The sequence below is a fragment of the Ascidia mentula genome, chromosome 7 (genome assembly GCF_947561715.1).
Source record: "Ascidia mentula chromosome 7, kaAscMent1.1, whole genome shotgun sequence".
NCBI lineage: Eukaryota > Metazoa > Chordata > Ascidiacea > Phlebobranchia > Ascidiidae > Ascidia > Ascidia mentula.
In genome coordinates, this window is record NC_138572.1 from 19,333,062 (window position 1) to 19,346,177 (window position 13,116).

The 13,116-nt window shown below is 33.2% G+C and overlaps 1 protein-coding gene across 1 annotated transcript in view; it reads left to right on the forward strand.

Moving 5' to 3' along the window:
- LOC145909739 (uncharacterized) overlaps positions 1–7,421 on the forward strand; it is a 136,678-nt gene extending 129,257 nt beyond the window's left edge. The window contains exons 31-43 of the mRNA XM_082997091.1: positions 1,911–1,991; positions 2,252–2,299; positions 2,486–2,554; positions 3,472–3,552; positions 3,804–3,851; positions 4,038–4,106; positions 5,029–5,109; positions 5,370–5,424; positions 5,593–5,672; positions 6,408–6,518; positions 6,718–6,953; positions 7,108–7,272; positions 7,347–7,421. Coding sequence (XP_082853217.1) covers positions 1,911–1,991; positions 2,252–2,299; positions 2,486–2,554; positions 3,472–3,552; positions 3,804–3,851; positions 4,038–4,106; positions 5,029–5,109; positions 5,370–5,424; positions 5,593–5,672; positions 6,408–6,518; positions 6,718–6,953; positions 7,108–7,272; positions 7,347–7,421 — 1,199 coding nt within the window. The remainder of the gene's footprint in view (positions 1–1,910; positions 1,992–2,251; positions 2,300–2,485; positions 2,555–3,471; positions 3,553–3,803; positions 3,852–4,037; positions 4,107–5,028; positions 5,110–5,369; positions 5,425–5,592; positions 5,673–6,407; positions 6,519–6,717; positions 6,954–7,107; positions 7,273–7,346) is intronic.
- Positions 7,422–13,116: the final 5,695 nt, after the last annotated feature.

Here is a 13,116-nt window from a genome sequence, read left to right on the forward strand (position 1 = left end):
CTTTCATCGTTGATCACTGGTAAATTTTGCTGGCTAGTGTGTTGGGTTCGCCTGCGCAAGAATCTGTTTTACAAACGAGATCTTTTATTGGTCGGGAAAATACACTTAATCCTCATTAACCGCTAATGTACGCGTTGTAACTCCCCGTTCGCCCGGCGCCACTGGATCGGCGCACTCCGGTGCGTTGAGAATGCCGAAGTCACGCAAGATCTCATCAATGACATTCGACCCGGCGTACGTTGAATCGATTGTGTTAAGATCACTGCAAAATTCACGGTTCTCTATCGCGATATACACGAACGTATCGCGCGATTATCTTGTGTTTTTTGAAATGACTGAAGTAAATCAAAATAACCGAGATCTTCAAGGGGCTGTTGTATTTCACTCGAGTATGCGGGGTTGGACGACATTGCACGAAATTGCCTTACTGTAGTCTTGTTTGCCGGTCGCGAGCGTGTTTTGCAAAGCAGGCGGAGATTTTGGAGTTCTGCGATAAATGCAATGACAACATTTAAATGTAGTGAATAGGGAAAGTGTGTTGTCCGACGTCGAAGTCACGCTAAGTTAATGGAAAACATCTCTGTGCCGGGGTCATTAGACAACTCGAGAGCTTTACCTCGTTGGAATTTGACAATAAGTGTCGGTACCCGGTGTCGCACTGGCAGGCGCCAACGACAGCCACAGTTATCGCAAATCGCTCACCGGTTACATTCATTTTTATGTGATATGACCTGATCGGTTTTGGCAAAATGAAATCTGCAACGAAATTTTACACGCATGTTTTTTGCAAGACTGGAAAACAGAGAGTACCTGTGGGTGTCTCCGTAAGACAATTCAACATTCAACATACATACGTAGGAAACGGAAAGAGTACTCTTTCCTGTCTCCCAATCGGAAAGAGAATCTCAGAGACAGGAAGGAAGTCTCTGAGATTCTCCCCTCTGTCACCTATATACTACTTTCGTAAATCTCTATTAAGGATCAGATTAGTTAATCCTGATCCGTATTCATACACCCCGATTAAATCTGATCGTTGATCAGTAAGACGCGTGTTGACTAAAGAAGGTGAATCAAACGATTTGTCGGTAATTTTAGAAAAAATAAACTCCCAGTTTACTTCATTGCGCCTCATAGCGTTAGGTTCTCCGCGACGGTAACAACAAGGTCATAAAAAAGATCATAAACAAGGTCAAAGGTTTTGTTTACTTACTTGAGCGTTGATGGAATTATTTGTGGCTTGTTTTGAAAACAGTTGGCAGTATATTTTATTTTTTTTGTTATATGCAACTATATTTCTGACATTGCCGGAATATCACTTGGCAATATTGCATTATTTTTTTGCATTAACTATTACAGGGTCATTTTGCTTCGAAATGTAGCATTTTGTCTCTAATCAAACATAAAACGAAATCAACAGTTTTCCAAAACAAACTATTGGTTTTGCTAATCACAAAATATATTGACAACATAATAAATAAAAAACGATATTTATAATAAACAATAAAAAGGCATTGGAGACCAAATAATTTAATGGAGACTTGTTTGGAGAAGTAAGAACAAGCATGGCTCTTCACAGTGTTGCAATTCTACCTTGTCATACCATAGAGGGAAATAATTTTGCGTTGTCATTTTATGGTGGTAGAAATCTCGTTATAGCACAGAATACAACATGGTTAGTGTATTCAGTTCACACCTCACCAGTTGTTTTATGTCTTGCTTAGATTTCTATGAAAAAGTGGCTTTGGTGTCTAAGGTACAAGTAAATACAATGCATTAATTGCTTGGATCACAGAAAAAATTTTCCAAAAATTGTTCAATCTCTCTCAAAATTTAAAATATATCGATTGTTTGTTTGTTTTTTGTCATACAAATTACTTTGTGTCTAAATTGTAACACATGTTTTTTAACAGCTAGTGAAACCACCAGCACTGCTGCAGATGAACTTAAGGCATCCAGAATATCTCAAATTGATGGTAAAGCTCAAGGACAAGGTAGAGTATTTAAATTCTACCCTAGCCTACACACACGTACATGTTATACACTGTGTCAGTAATTTACAGCCAAAGTACATTATGTTCATGCCACAAACTTCAGTTAATATTAACCCCATATGTAGACATCATACAATATTTGTGCCATTGTTGTTTTACATCAACACAAACTGTGGTTTAATTTGTGTTAAGTAAGTGGTAAATATGTGGCGACTCTGGATAAACTGTGGCTTGAATTAGAAATAATGTTTTTTTCACAGGTGGAGGAACCGCCAGTGCTGCTACAGATGAGCTTATGGCAACCCAAGGTAAAAGGTTTATTCTCCCCTAATATTGCTTTTCCTAGACATTAATTTGTTGACAGTTTCAAAAAATCAATTTAGCAGAAATTGAGTAAAAACAGATAAAAACACCTTAGTTTTATCGTCTGGTTTAGAACATATGTTATATTTAAATATGTTTTGCCCTTCCACCTTATTCCAGTTCTTATACAGAACAATCAAGAGGAACTAAAAGGCGTCTTCCAATGGATTCAAAAATTCAACCAAAACGTCGAAAAAAAGGTTTGTTTCCCACATAGTTAAGGTTACCACCCTTTCGCAAAGAATATATGATGCATTAAATTCTATTTCCCAGTTTCTGAAAATCTCAATTAGCTCCGCTACATCTATGTCTCAAAGTGATTTGTTTACTTCATTGCGCCTCATAGCGTTAGGTTCTCCGCGACGGTAACAACAAGGTCATAAAAAAGATCATAAACAAGGTCAAAGGCTTTGTTTACTTACTTGGGCGTTGATGGAATTATTTGTGGCTTGTTTTGAAAACAGTTGGCAGTATATTTTATTTTTTTTGTTATATGCAACTATATTTCTGACATTGCCGGAATATCACTTGGCAATATTGCATTATTTTTTTGCATTAACTATTACAGGGTCATTTTGCTTCGAAATGTAGCATTTTGTCTCTAATCAAACATAAAACGAAATCAACAGTTTTCCAAAACAAACTATTGGTTTTGCTAATCACAAACTATATTGACAACATAATAAATAAAAAACGATATTTATAATAAACAATAAAAAGGCATTGGAGACCAAATAATTTAATGGAGACTTGTTTGGAGAAGTAAGAACAAGCATGGCTCTTCACAGTGTTGCAATTCTACCTTGTCATACTATAGAGGGAAATACTTTTGCGTTGTCATTTTATGGTGGTAGAAATCTCGTTATAGCACAGAATACAACATGGTTAGTATATTCAGTTCACACCTCACCAGTGGTTTTATGTCTTGCTTAGATTTCTATGAAAAAGTGGCTTTGGTGTCTAAGGTACAAGTAAATACAATGCATTAATTGCTTGGATCACAGATAAATTTTTCCAAAAATTGTTCAATCTCTCTCAAAATTTAAAATATATCGATTGTTTGTTTTCGTAATACAGATTACTTCGAATCTTAATTGTAACACATGTTTTTTAACAGCGAGTGAAACCACCAGCACTGCTGTAGATGAACTTGAGGCATCCAGAATATCTCAAATTGGTGGTAAAGCTCAAGGACAGGGTAGAGTATTTAAATTCTGCCCTAAACACACATGTTATACACTGTGAAAGTAATTTACAGCCAAAGTACATTATGTTCATGCCACAAACTTCAGTTAATATTAACCCCATATGTAGACATCATACAATATTTGTGCCATTGTTGTTTTACATCAACACAAACTGTGGTTTAATTTGTGTTAAGTAAGTGGTAAATATGTGGCGACTCTGGATAAACTGTGGCTTGAATTAGAAATAATGTTTTTTTCACAGGTGGAGGAACCGCCAGTGCTGCTACAGATGAGTTTATGGCAACCCAAGGTAAAAGGTTTATTCTCCCCTAATATTGCTTTTCCTAGACATTAATTTGTTGACAGTTTCAAAAAATCAATTTAGCAGAAATTGAGTAAAAACAGATAAAAACACCTTAGTTTTATCGTCTGGTTTAGAACATATGTTATATTTAAATATGTTTTGCCCTTCCACCTTATTCCAGTTCTTATACAGAACAATCAAGAGGAACTAAAAGGCGTCTTGCAATGGATTTAAAAATTCAACCAAAACGTCGAAAAAAAGGTTTGTTTTCTATGTAGTTAAGGTTACCACCCTTTCGCAAAGAATATATGATGCATTAAATTCTATTTCCCAGTTTCTGAAAATCTCAATTAGCTCCGCTACATCTATGTCTCAAAGTGATTTCTTTACTTCATTGCGCCTCATAGCGTTAGGTTCTCCGCGACGGTAACAACAAGGTCATAAAAAAGATCATAAACAAGGTCAAAGGTTTTGTTTACTTACTTGAGCGTTGATGGAATTATTTGTGGCTTGTTTTGAAAACAGTTGGCAGTATATTTTATTTTTTTTGTTATATGCAACTATATTTCTGACATTGCCGGAATATCACTTGGCAATATTGCATTATTTTTTTGCATTAACTATTACAGGGTCATTTTGCTTCGAAATGTAGCATTTTGTCTCTAATCAAACATAAAACGAAATCAACAGTTTTCCAAAACAAACTATTGGTTTTGCTAATCACAAACTATATTGACAACATAATAAATAAAAAACGATATTTATAATAAACAATAAAAAGGCATTGGAGACCAAATAATTTAATGGAGACTTGTTTGGAGAAGTAAGAACAAGCATGGCTCTTCACAGTGTTGCAATTCTACCTTGTCATACTATAGAGGGAAATACTTTTGCGTTGTCATTTTATGGTGGTAGAAATCTCGTTATAGCACAGAATACAACATGGTTAGTGTATTCAGTTCACACCTCACCAGTGGTTTTATGTCTTGCTTAGATTTCTATGAAAAAGTGGCTTTGGTGTCTAAGGTACAAGTAAATACAATGCATTAATTGCTTGGATCACAGATAAATTTTTCCAAAAATTGTTTAATCTCTCTCAAAATTTAAAATATATCGATTGTTTGTTTGTTTTCGTAATACAGATTACTTCGAATCTTAATTGTAACACATGTTTTTTTAAAAGCTAATGAAACCACCAGCACTGCTGCAGATGAACTGAAGGCATCCAGAATATCTCAAATTGATGGTAAAGCTCAAGGACAAGGTAGAGTATTTAAATTCTACCCTAGCCTACACACACGTACATGTTATACACTGTGTCAGTAATTTACAGCCAAAGTACATTATGTTCATGCCACAAACTTCAGTTAATATTAACCCCATATGTAGACATCATACAATATTTGTGCCATTGTTGTTTTACATCAACACAAACTGTGGTTTAATTTGTGTTAAGTAAGTGGTAAATATGTGGCGACTCTGGATAAACTATGGCTTGAATTAGAAATAATGTTTTTTTCACAGGTGGAGGAACCGCCAGTGCTGCTACAGATGAGCTTATGGCAACCCAAGGTAGAAGGTTTATTCTCCCCTAATATTGCTTTTCCTAGACATTAATTTGTTGACAGTTTCAAAAAATCAATTTAGCAGAAATTGAGTAAAAACAGATAAAAACACCTTAGTTTTATCGTCTGGTTTAGAACATATGTTATATTTAAATATGTTTTGCCCTTCCACCTTATTCCAGTTCTTATACAGAACAATCAAGAGGAACTAAAAGACGTCTTGCAATGGATTTAAAAATTCAACCAAAACTTTCAAGAAAAGGTTTGTTTCCCACATAGTTAAGGTTACCACCCTTTCGCAAAGAATATATGATGCATTAAATTCTACTTCCCAGTTTCTGAAAATCTCAATTAGCTCCGCTACATCTATGTCTAAAAGTGTTTGTAAACAAGAACAAGGTCATAATCAAAAAAGAAAATTAATTATTTACTTTACTTCAATAACAACCTTCTCTTTTCTTTCACAAAATATTTTGCTCTGATTACTATGTCCAATGAAGTAACTAGAGAAAATAACAAAGTTATATGTGAACGTTGCTACCCTTAATCTACGGGATTGTTTTCCTGACTTGTTAAACTTGTCTGTCCTATGTCAGGCATTACCTTCCAGTCAGTTAGTTGGTCGTCGCCATGTACTGATGATGAGTACTGGTGTAATGGAAACATTTTATTTCTCCTAAATATCAGCACCATATTAAGCTTTCACATATAAACCATCTACGATCAAAAGTATCTGTTCGAAGGGGGTTAGAGGTTAAATTTAATGAACGCAGAACGGAAGACCAAATGTCTGTGCGCCAAATATTACTACTACTGCAAAGTTACTAGTGGTAAATAGTGGATAAATAATCACAAAGTGTTGTATTGTGACCTTCAACTGCTTACTGCAAGTTATATGAGTGGAAAATGCACAAGGGTAATTATTTCTTACATTGAAATACCTCTATTTTTATCGCTACTATTTTTATCGCAAATGTTGGTCTTGTTTGTTTTTTAGTCGAACGTGGGGAAAAGTTGTTAAAAAAACTTTCCGAATTCTTCCAAAAAGAAGAAAAATATGACGCTGTAAGTGGATTTTTACCGGTTGTAGAAGGACCAAAGTTACAAGGTTAGTGTTCATTTCCAGTTTGATGCGTGATTGAAAATATAACTGTTACGTCACACTTGATTTTATGACGTAACACTATCACTGTCGCTATAGAATTAAAAGTGAACAAAATGTTTTTAGTTTGAGTTGAAAGTTTTGACGGAAGGATATTTTTGTCGGATCCTCCATGTTTGTTTTAATAAACTTGTTCCTGTTTCAGATTTCCTCGTGGATTTACAGGAAGTTGACGAAATATCCAGGGATAAAATCGCCCTCTCTTGTCCTTGGTTGTTGAGTTTAGGCGTAATCCCACTGACGATTTCGGATGTTTTCGCTCTCGCGGATTTCCTCCCTCGGATTCGAAAACCCGGTTTGGGGCTGTGTTTGGAGCAATGCGAACTTAATTCGGAAACCTTCAACATTATTTGTGAAGCGATTCTGAAGATGGAATACAAGGTTTGTTTGTGAATAAATGTTTTCCGAAATACTTTCATAAAACTTCACTTTTTGTTAAAAAATAAAACATGAAGTTAATTTTAATGCGGTTTTAAGTAAAAAATTTTTTAAGTTTGAAACCAAGATTTCCGACCAATCTTTATATTTTAAATAGTTGGAAGATCTCGAACTGGGTCACAACAATTTTGGAGAAATCGGTGTTGAAAATATTTGTCGGATTCTCCATAAAGTGGATAAGAGGTTGGGTCTGCTTTATTGCAGAATCGGTTTCGAATCTATTCGAGTCCTTTGGAAGAAAATCGGGACACTGGAAAATCCGGTAAGTATTCTGTTTAATTAAAGTAAAAACATTTTGTTGATTTAATGAAATTAAAAGTTTTGTTAATTTTGCAGCCGAAAGTTGAGGGTTTGGATGATCGGAGGACATCAGTTCTCTCATCCGATGAAGACTCCAGTGGTCCGAATTAAATCAAAACACGGTTTCCCTATATTCATTTTGTGTTTTTATGAAGAACTGAAAGATTTTATTGTAAATAAAATTGTGATTAAATTTATAAAGTGAAATATGTCTGGAGCAGAAAGTGAGTTTTCCGACATATTTTGGTTTTCAGAAAAAAAATAGCAGGGATATTTTAGGACCTAGTTGGGTATTCAATTGGAGAAATCTTGTTTTCAAGGCCCTCAGCTGTAATGCATCTAGCGACTGTTCCGGTTGTTTCCCAATGACCGTTGATGGGTCTTGTGACTTACATAGGAACCTAAAATTCTTCAAAGTTTAAAAAAAAATTTTGCTCCTGGATGAGACTGTACAGAGCAAGGATTTGTTGGGCTTCCTGGAAGATCATATGACCAACAGGAGGGTATACCCAGCCCTGGGCTTTGACACTTTTTCAGCAAGTAAATTTGATGCTATTGCAAAGAGTTGGAATTTACAAAAAATTCAAATGAGTGGGTAGTTGAACGATTCATTTTTCTGCAAAATCCAGTTCCATTTTTTGTTGCTTTTTTTGTCAAAATATTGACTGACCAGGAAAGGGGGGATGGGGCAAGTGCCCCCAGGAGGTGGCTAAACCTGTTACAGAGACTAATTTTAATCAAAATTTGTTGATATGAGATGGATCTTTCATAAAATCACAAATGATTGGACACTTCAACGATTCATTTTTCCACAAATACAGCCTGAATTTTGTGCTCCATATTCACCATAATTTTCAGCAGCACCCACCATCAAGTAACTACCTGATTGAAATATCCCAAAAACCCCACTAAAACTACCCCAAACACCCTAAAATTCGCCATGAGAGCGGCACATACATGTGCGTTGATTCAACCGTAAAATTGACATATATGCATCACTCGTTTGCTTTGTGATGTAAAATTTCTATTGTGACAGAGGTCTACACGGTGGGCATTTCCCAGAACCAAAACTTATTTTCATAGAAATACCAATATGCGTCCTAAAGAATGGAATGTTATCATGTAGGAAGTCATCGACCTACTCAGGTTTGCTTGACACATTTTGAGTCCGTTATAACACATAATTTTTATGATGTGATCTTCATTCATTATGACATTTGTGAGTGCCAGATTGGGATGTTTGTTTTTTGGATTTTTTTAGGATTTTTTTTGCGTTGGTAGTTGCACGAACGATCGCAAGGCTTTTTTTCGCATTTTAATGCATTAGCTGATTATTATTGCGCGAATTATCTTTAAATTTTCGCAAAAGTGGTTATAACCTTCGTGCACGACATTTTCCAGTCTGGTGTGAGTGTGCTGTCTTTCACAGCATCTATTTTTTTGTTGATTCATGTTTCCAAATCTTTATTTAAGGCTATTTAATCTTGTTTGGTCATAACCAATCAAATATATTTATTTTGTGGCCTAATTACTGTATTTATTGCCGCTGAAAGAATTGGTCCATTGCCGGTGGGTGATACCTCATACGAAAGGATTTAAGTACTCACACTGCTGAAAACTGCCGCAACCAACAATGTATTTCCGGTATGTACTGCACTAGTTTACCGGTACGAGTAGTTCCCAAATGTGTTTGACCATTAAATTTCAATACAAAACACTTTGCAAGGTCTTGTTGGCCACTTAAATGCTCTTTTTTTATTTCATTTTCACGCTTTTTAGATGACCATGATTTCTTACTATTATGCATGTAACTAATTAGCCTCGAATATTGATTAATTGAAACTTTTGTTATGTCATTGAGCATGTGTACAAACAAATGTGTGTTGCCCTGACTGGTTCATGATGTTTCTGTGATATTTATGTAAATATTGTAAAACTGTTTAAAATTACAAGCCCTCATAATCATTGTAAAGTAGCATTTACTCGATGCTTTTTTTGAAATTCTGCTTGTTATAAGTGTTGATAATCAGTTGTGTTTTCTACAGTTGTTACTGACTGCACTTTCCTAAGTAATGTTTTACATTTCACTTTTAATAAAGTCGTTTATCTGTCATCCACCAGGGTGCGCTGAAGGTTCAAACATCCTTTTACCATGACAACTTCGTGGCGTGTGAGGAGCTCAACCATAGCGCCCTCTATAACAGGCCTGGACACCGGTCGCGCTCGTCACTGGTTTCTGTGGTCGTGAGGGACTTGTAGTTGGTTTTTGGCGTGTTATTGCACGGATAATCACATTTAATAGTCTTTGCTGTGTTATTGGTAGGTTGATGCGTGTGAAACGTAGGAATGTATTAAATTTACGCTTATTCTGAGTTAGCGAGCGATTTTTTTCACTGCTAAAACTGTTGTATTAAGGCCGCATATCAGTACTAAATCCCCAAAATCTAGTTTTGAAGGCTATCAGCATTAATACCCATACTGAGTGATTTGCTTTTTTGCCAACAACATTTCCTGTGTTCAGTGACCCATGAAGATCTACTGGTACTATTCATAGAGAAAAAAATTGATTGCAGCTGCATCCGCCAAAACACAGCAAGGATCTGAGGAGCCTCCAGGAGGATCTTTTTTCCTATAGGATAGCAAAACAGTCCCAGGGGGCAACCAAAGCAACTTTCCTGTGACATTTTTTTTGCCATTGCGTAGAAAAGGGTTAGGGCCAACATTAAATTGCAAATTGGATGAGGTTTTTGTGATTAATTTTTTGCAAAACCATCTTACATTTTTTTGCAGCCTATTTAGCTAAAATAATGACTGATCGGGGGCCGAAATGACCCATAGGGGATGATTAAAGCAACTATCTTGCAACGAATTTTGACCTTACTGCGTAGCCAAGAGGCGGGCCTAACATAAAATCACAAATTAAGGTATACTTCTGTAATTCAATTTTGAGCTACATACCCAAACCAGAAAATTGATGTGACGAAACTGCAGGAGTACAAGACGGGCATTTCCCGCGGGCAAAACTATTTTAATAGAATTACTGATATGCGGTCTTAAGATACATATACAGATAAGACTCATTTGAGTTTATTTTTGCTGATAAAATTTTCAATGGTAAAACATTGTTCAATACACAGAAATTTTGCAATTACAGTACAACACTACTTCAAAGGACACAAGTTATATACAGGACACGACAAAAAAAGGATTTAGAATATTTGAGATTTTCCAATCGCACCCATGAAGTAATCTTAATGATCATTAGGTTTTTTGACTAAGCAGGAGCTTTCGCCAGGAGCTCTATTATGCCTGCTCAATAGTAAATTGGTCAATTATACAGGCAGTAAAAGTGTATTACATATTACAAATATTTCACTATTACATATCACAGTATTACATATCACAAGTATTTCAGTATTACAATTCACAGTATTACACATGACAATTATTTCAGTGTTACATATCACAGTATAACATATTACAAATATTTCAGTATTACATATCATAGTATTACATATTACAAATATTTCAGTATTACATATCACAGTATTACATATTACAAATATTTCAGTTTTACATATCACAGTATTACATATGGCAAATATTTCAGTATTACACATTACAAATGTTTCAGTATTACATATCACAGTATGACATATTACAAATATTTCAGTGTTATATATCACAGTATTACATGTTACAAATATTTCAGTATTACATATTACAGTATTACATATGACAAATATTTCAGTATTACACATTACAAATATTTCAGTGTTACATATCACAGTATGACATATTACAAATATTTCAGTGTTATATATCACAGTATTACATGTTACAAATATTTCAGTATTACATATTACAGTATTACATATGACAAATATTTCAGTATTACACATTACAAATATTACAGTATTACATATCACATATTACAAATATTTCAGTGTTACATATCACAAATATTTCAGTATTACATTTCACAGTATTACACATTACAAATATTTCAGTATTACATATCGCAGTATTACATATTACAAATATTTCAATATCACAGTATTACATATCACAGTATTACATATGACAAATATTTCAGTGTTGCATATCACAGTATTACATATGACAAATATTTCAGTATTACACATTACAAATATTTCAGTGTTACATATCACATAATTACATATGACAAATATTTCAGTATTACATATCACAAATATTTCAGTGTTACATATCACAAATATTTCAGTATTACATATTACAAATATTTCAGTATTACATATCACAGTATTACATATGACAAATATTTCAGTATTACACATTACAAATATTTCAGTGTTACATATCACAGTATGACATATTACAAATATTTCAGTATTATATATCACAGTATTACATATGACAAATATTTCAGTATTACATATCACAGTATTACATATGACAAATATTTCAGTATTACACATTACAAATATTTCAGTGTTACATATCACATAATTACATATGACAAATATTTCAGTATTACATATCACAAATATTTCAGTGTTACATATCACAAATATTTCAGTATGACATATTACAAATATTTCAGTATTATATATCACAGTATTACATATGACAAATATTTCAGTATTACATATCACAGTATTACATATGACAAATATTTCAGTATTACACATTACAAATATTTCAGTGTTACATATCACATAATTACATATGACAAATATTTCAGTATTACATATCACAAATATTTCAGTGTTACATATCACAAATATTTCAGTATTACATATTACAAATATTTCAGTATTACATATCACAGTATTACATATGACAAATATTTCAGTATTACACATTACAAATATTTCAGTGTTACATATCACAGTATGACATATTACAAATATTTCAGTATTATATATCACAGTATTACATATGACAAATATTTCAGTATTACATATCACAGTATTACATATGACAAATATTTCAGTATTACACATTACAAATATTTCAGTGTTACATATCACATAATTACATATGACAAATATTTCAGTACTACATATCACAAATATTTCAATATTACATATCACAGTATTACATATGGCAAATATTTCAGTATTACACATTACAAATGTTTCAGTATTACATATCACAGTATTACATATTACAAATATTTCAGTGTTACATATCACAAATATTTAAGTATTACATTTCACAGTATTACACATTACAAATATTTCAGTATTACATATCACAGTATTACATATTACAAATATTTCAATATCACAGTATTACATATGACAAATATTTCAGTATTACACATTACAAATATTTCAGTGTTACATATCACATAATTACATATGACAAATATTTCAGTATTACATATCACAAATATTTCAGTGTTACATATCACAAATATTTCAGTATTACATATTACAAATATTTCAGTATTACATATCACAGTATTACATATGACAAATATTTCAGTATTACACATTACAAATATTTCAGTGTTACATAACACAGTATGACATATTACAAATATTTCAGTATTATATATCACAGTATTACATATGACAAATATTTCAGTATTACATATCACAGTATTACATATGACAAATATTTCAGTATTACACATTACAAATATTTCAGTGTTACATATCACATAATTACATATGACAAATATTTCAGTACTACATATCACAAATATTTCAATATTACATATCACAGTATTACATATGACAAATATTTCAGTATTACACATTACAAATATTTCAGTTTTACATATCACAGTATGACATATTACAAATATTTCAGT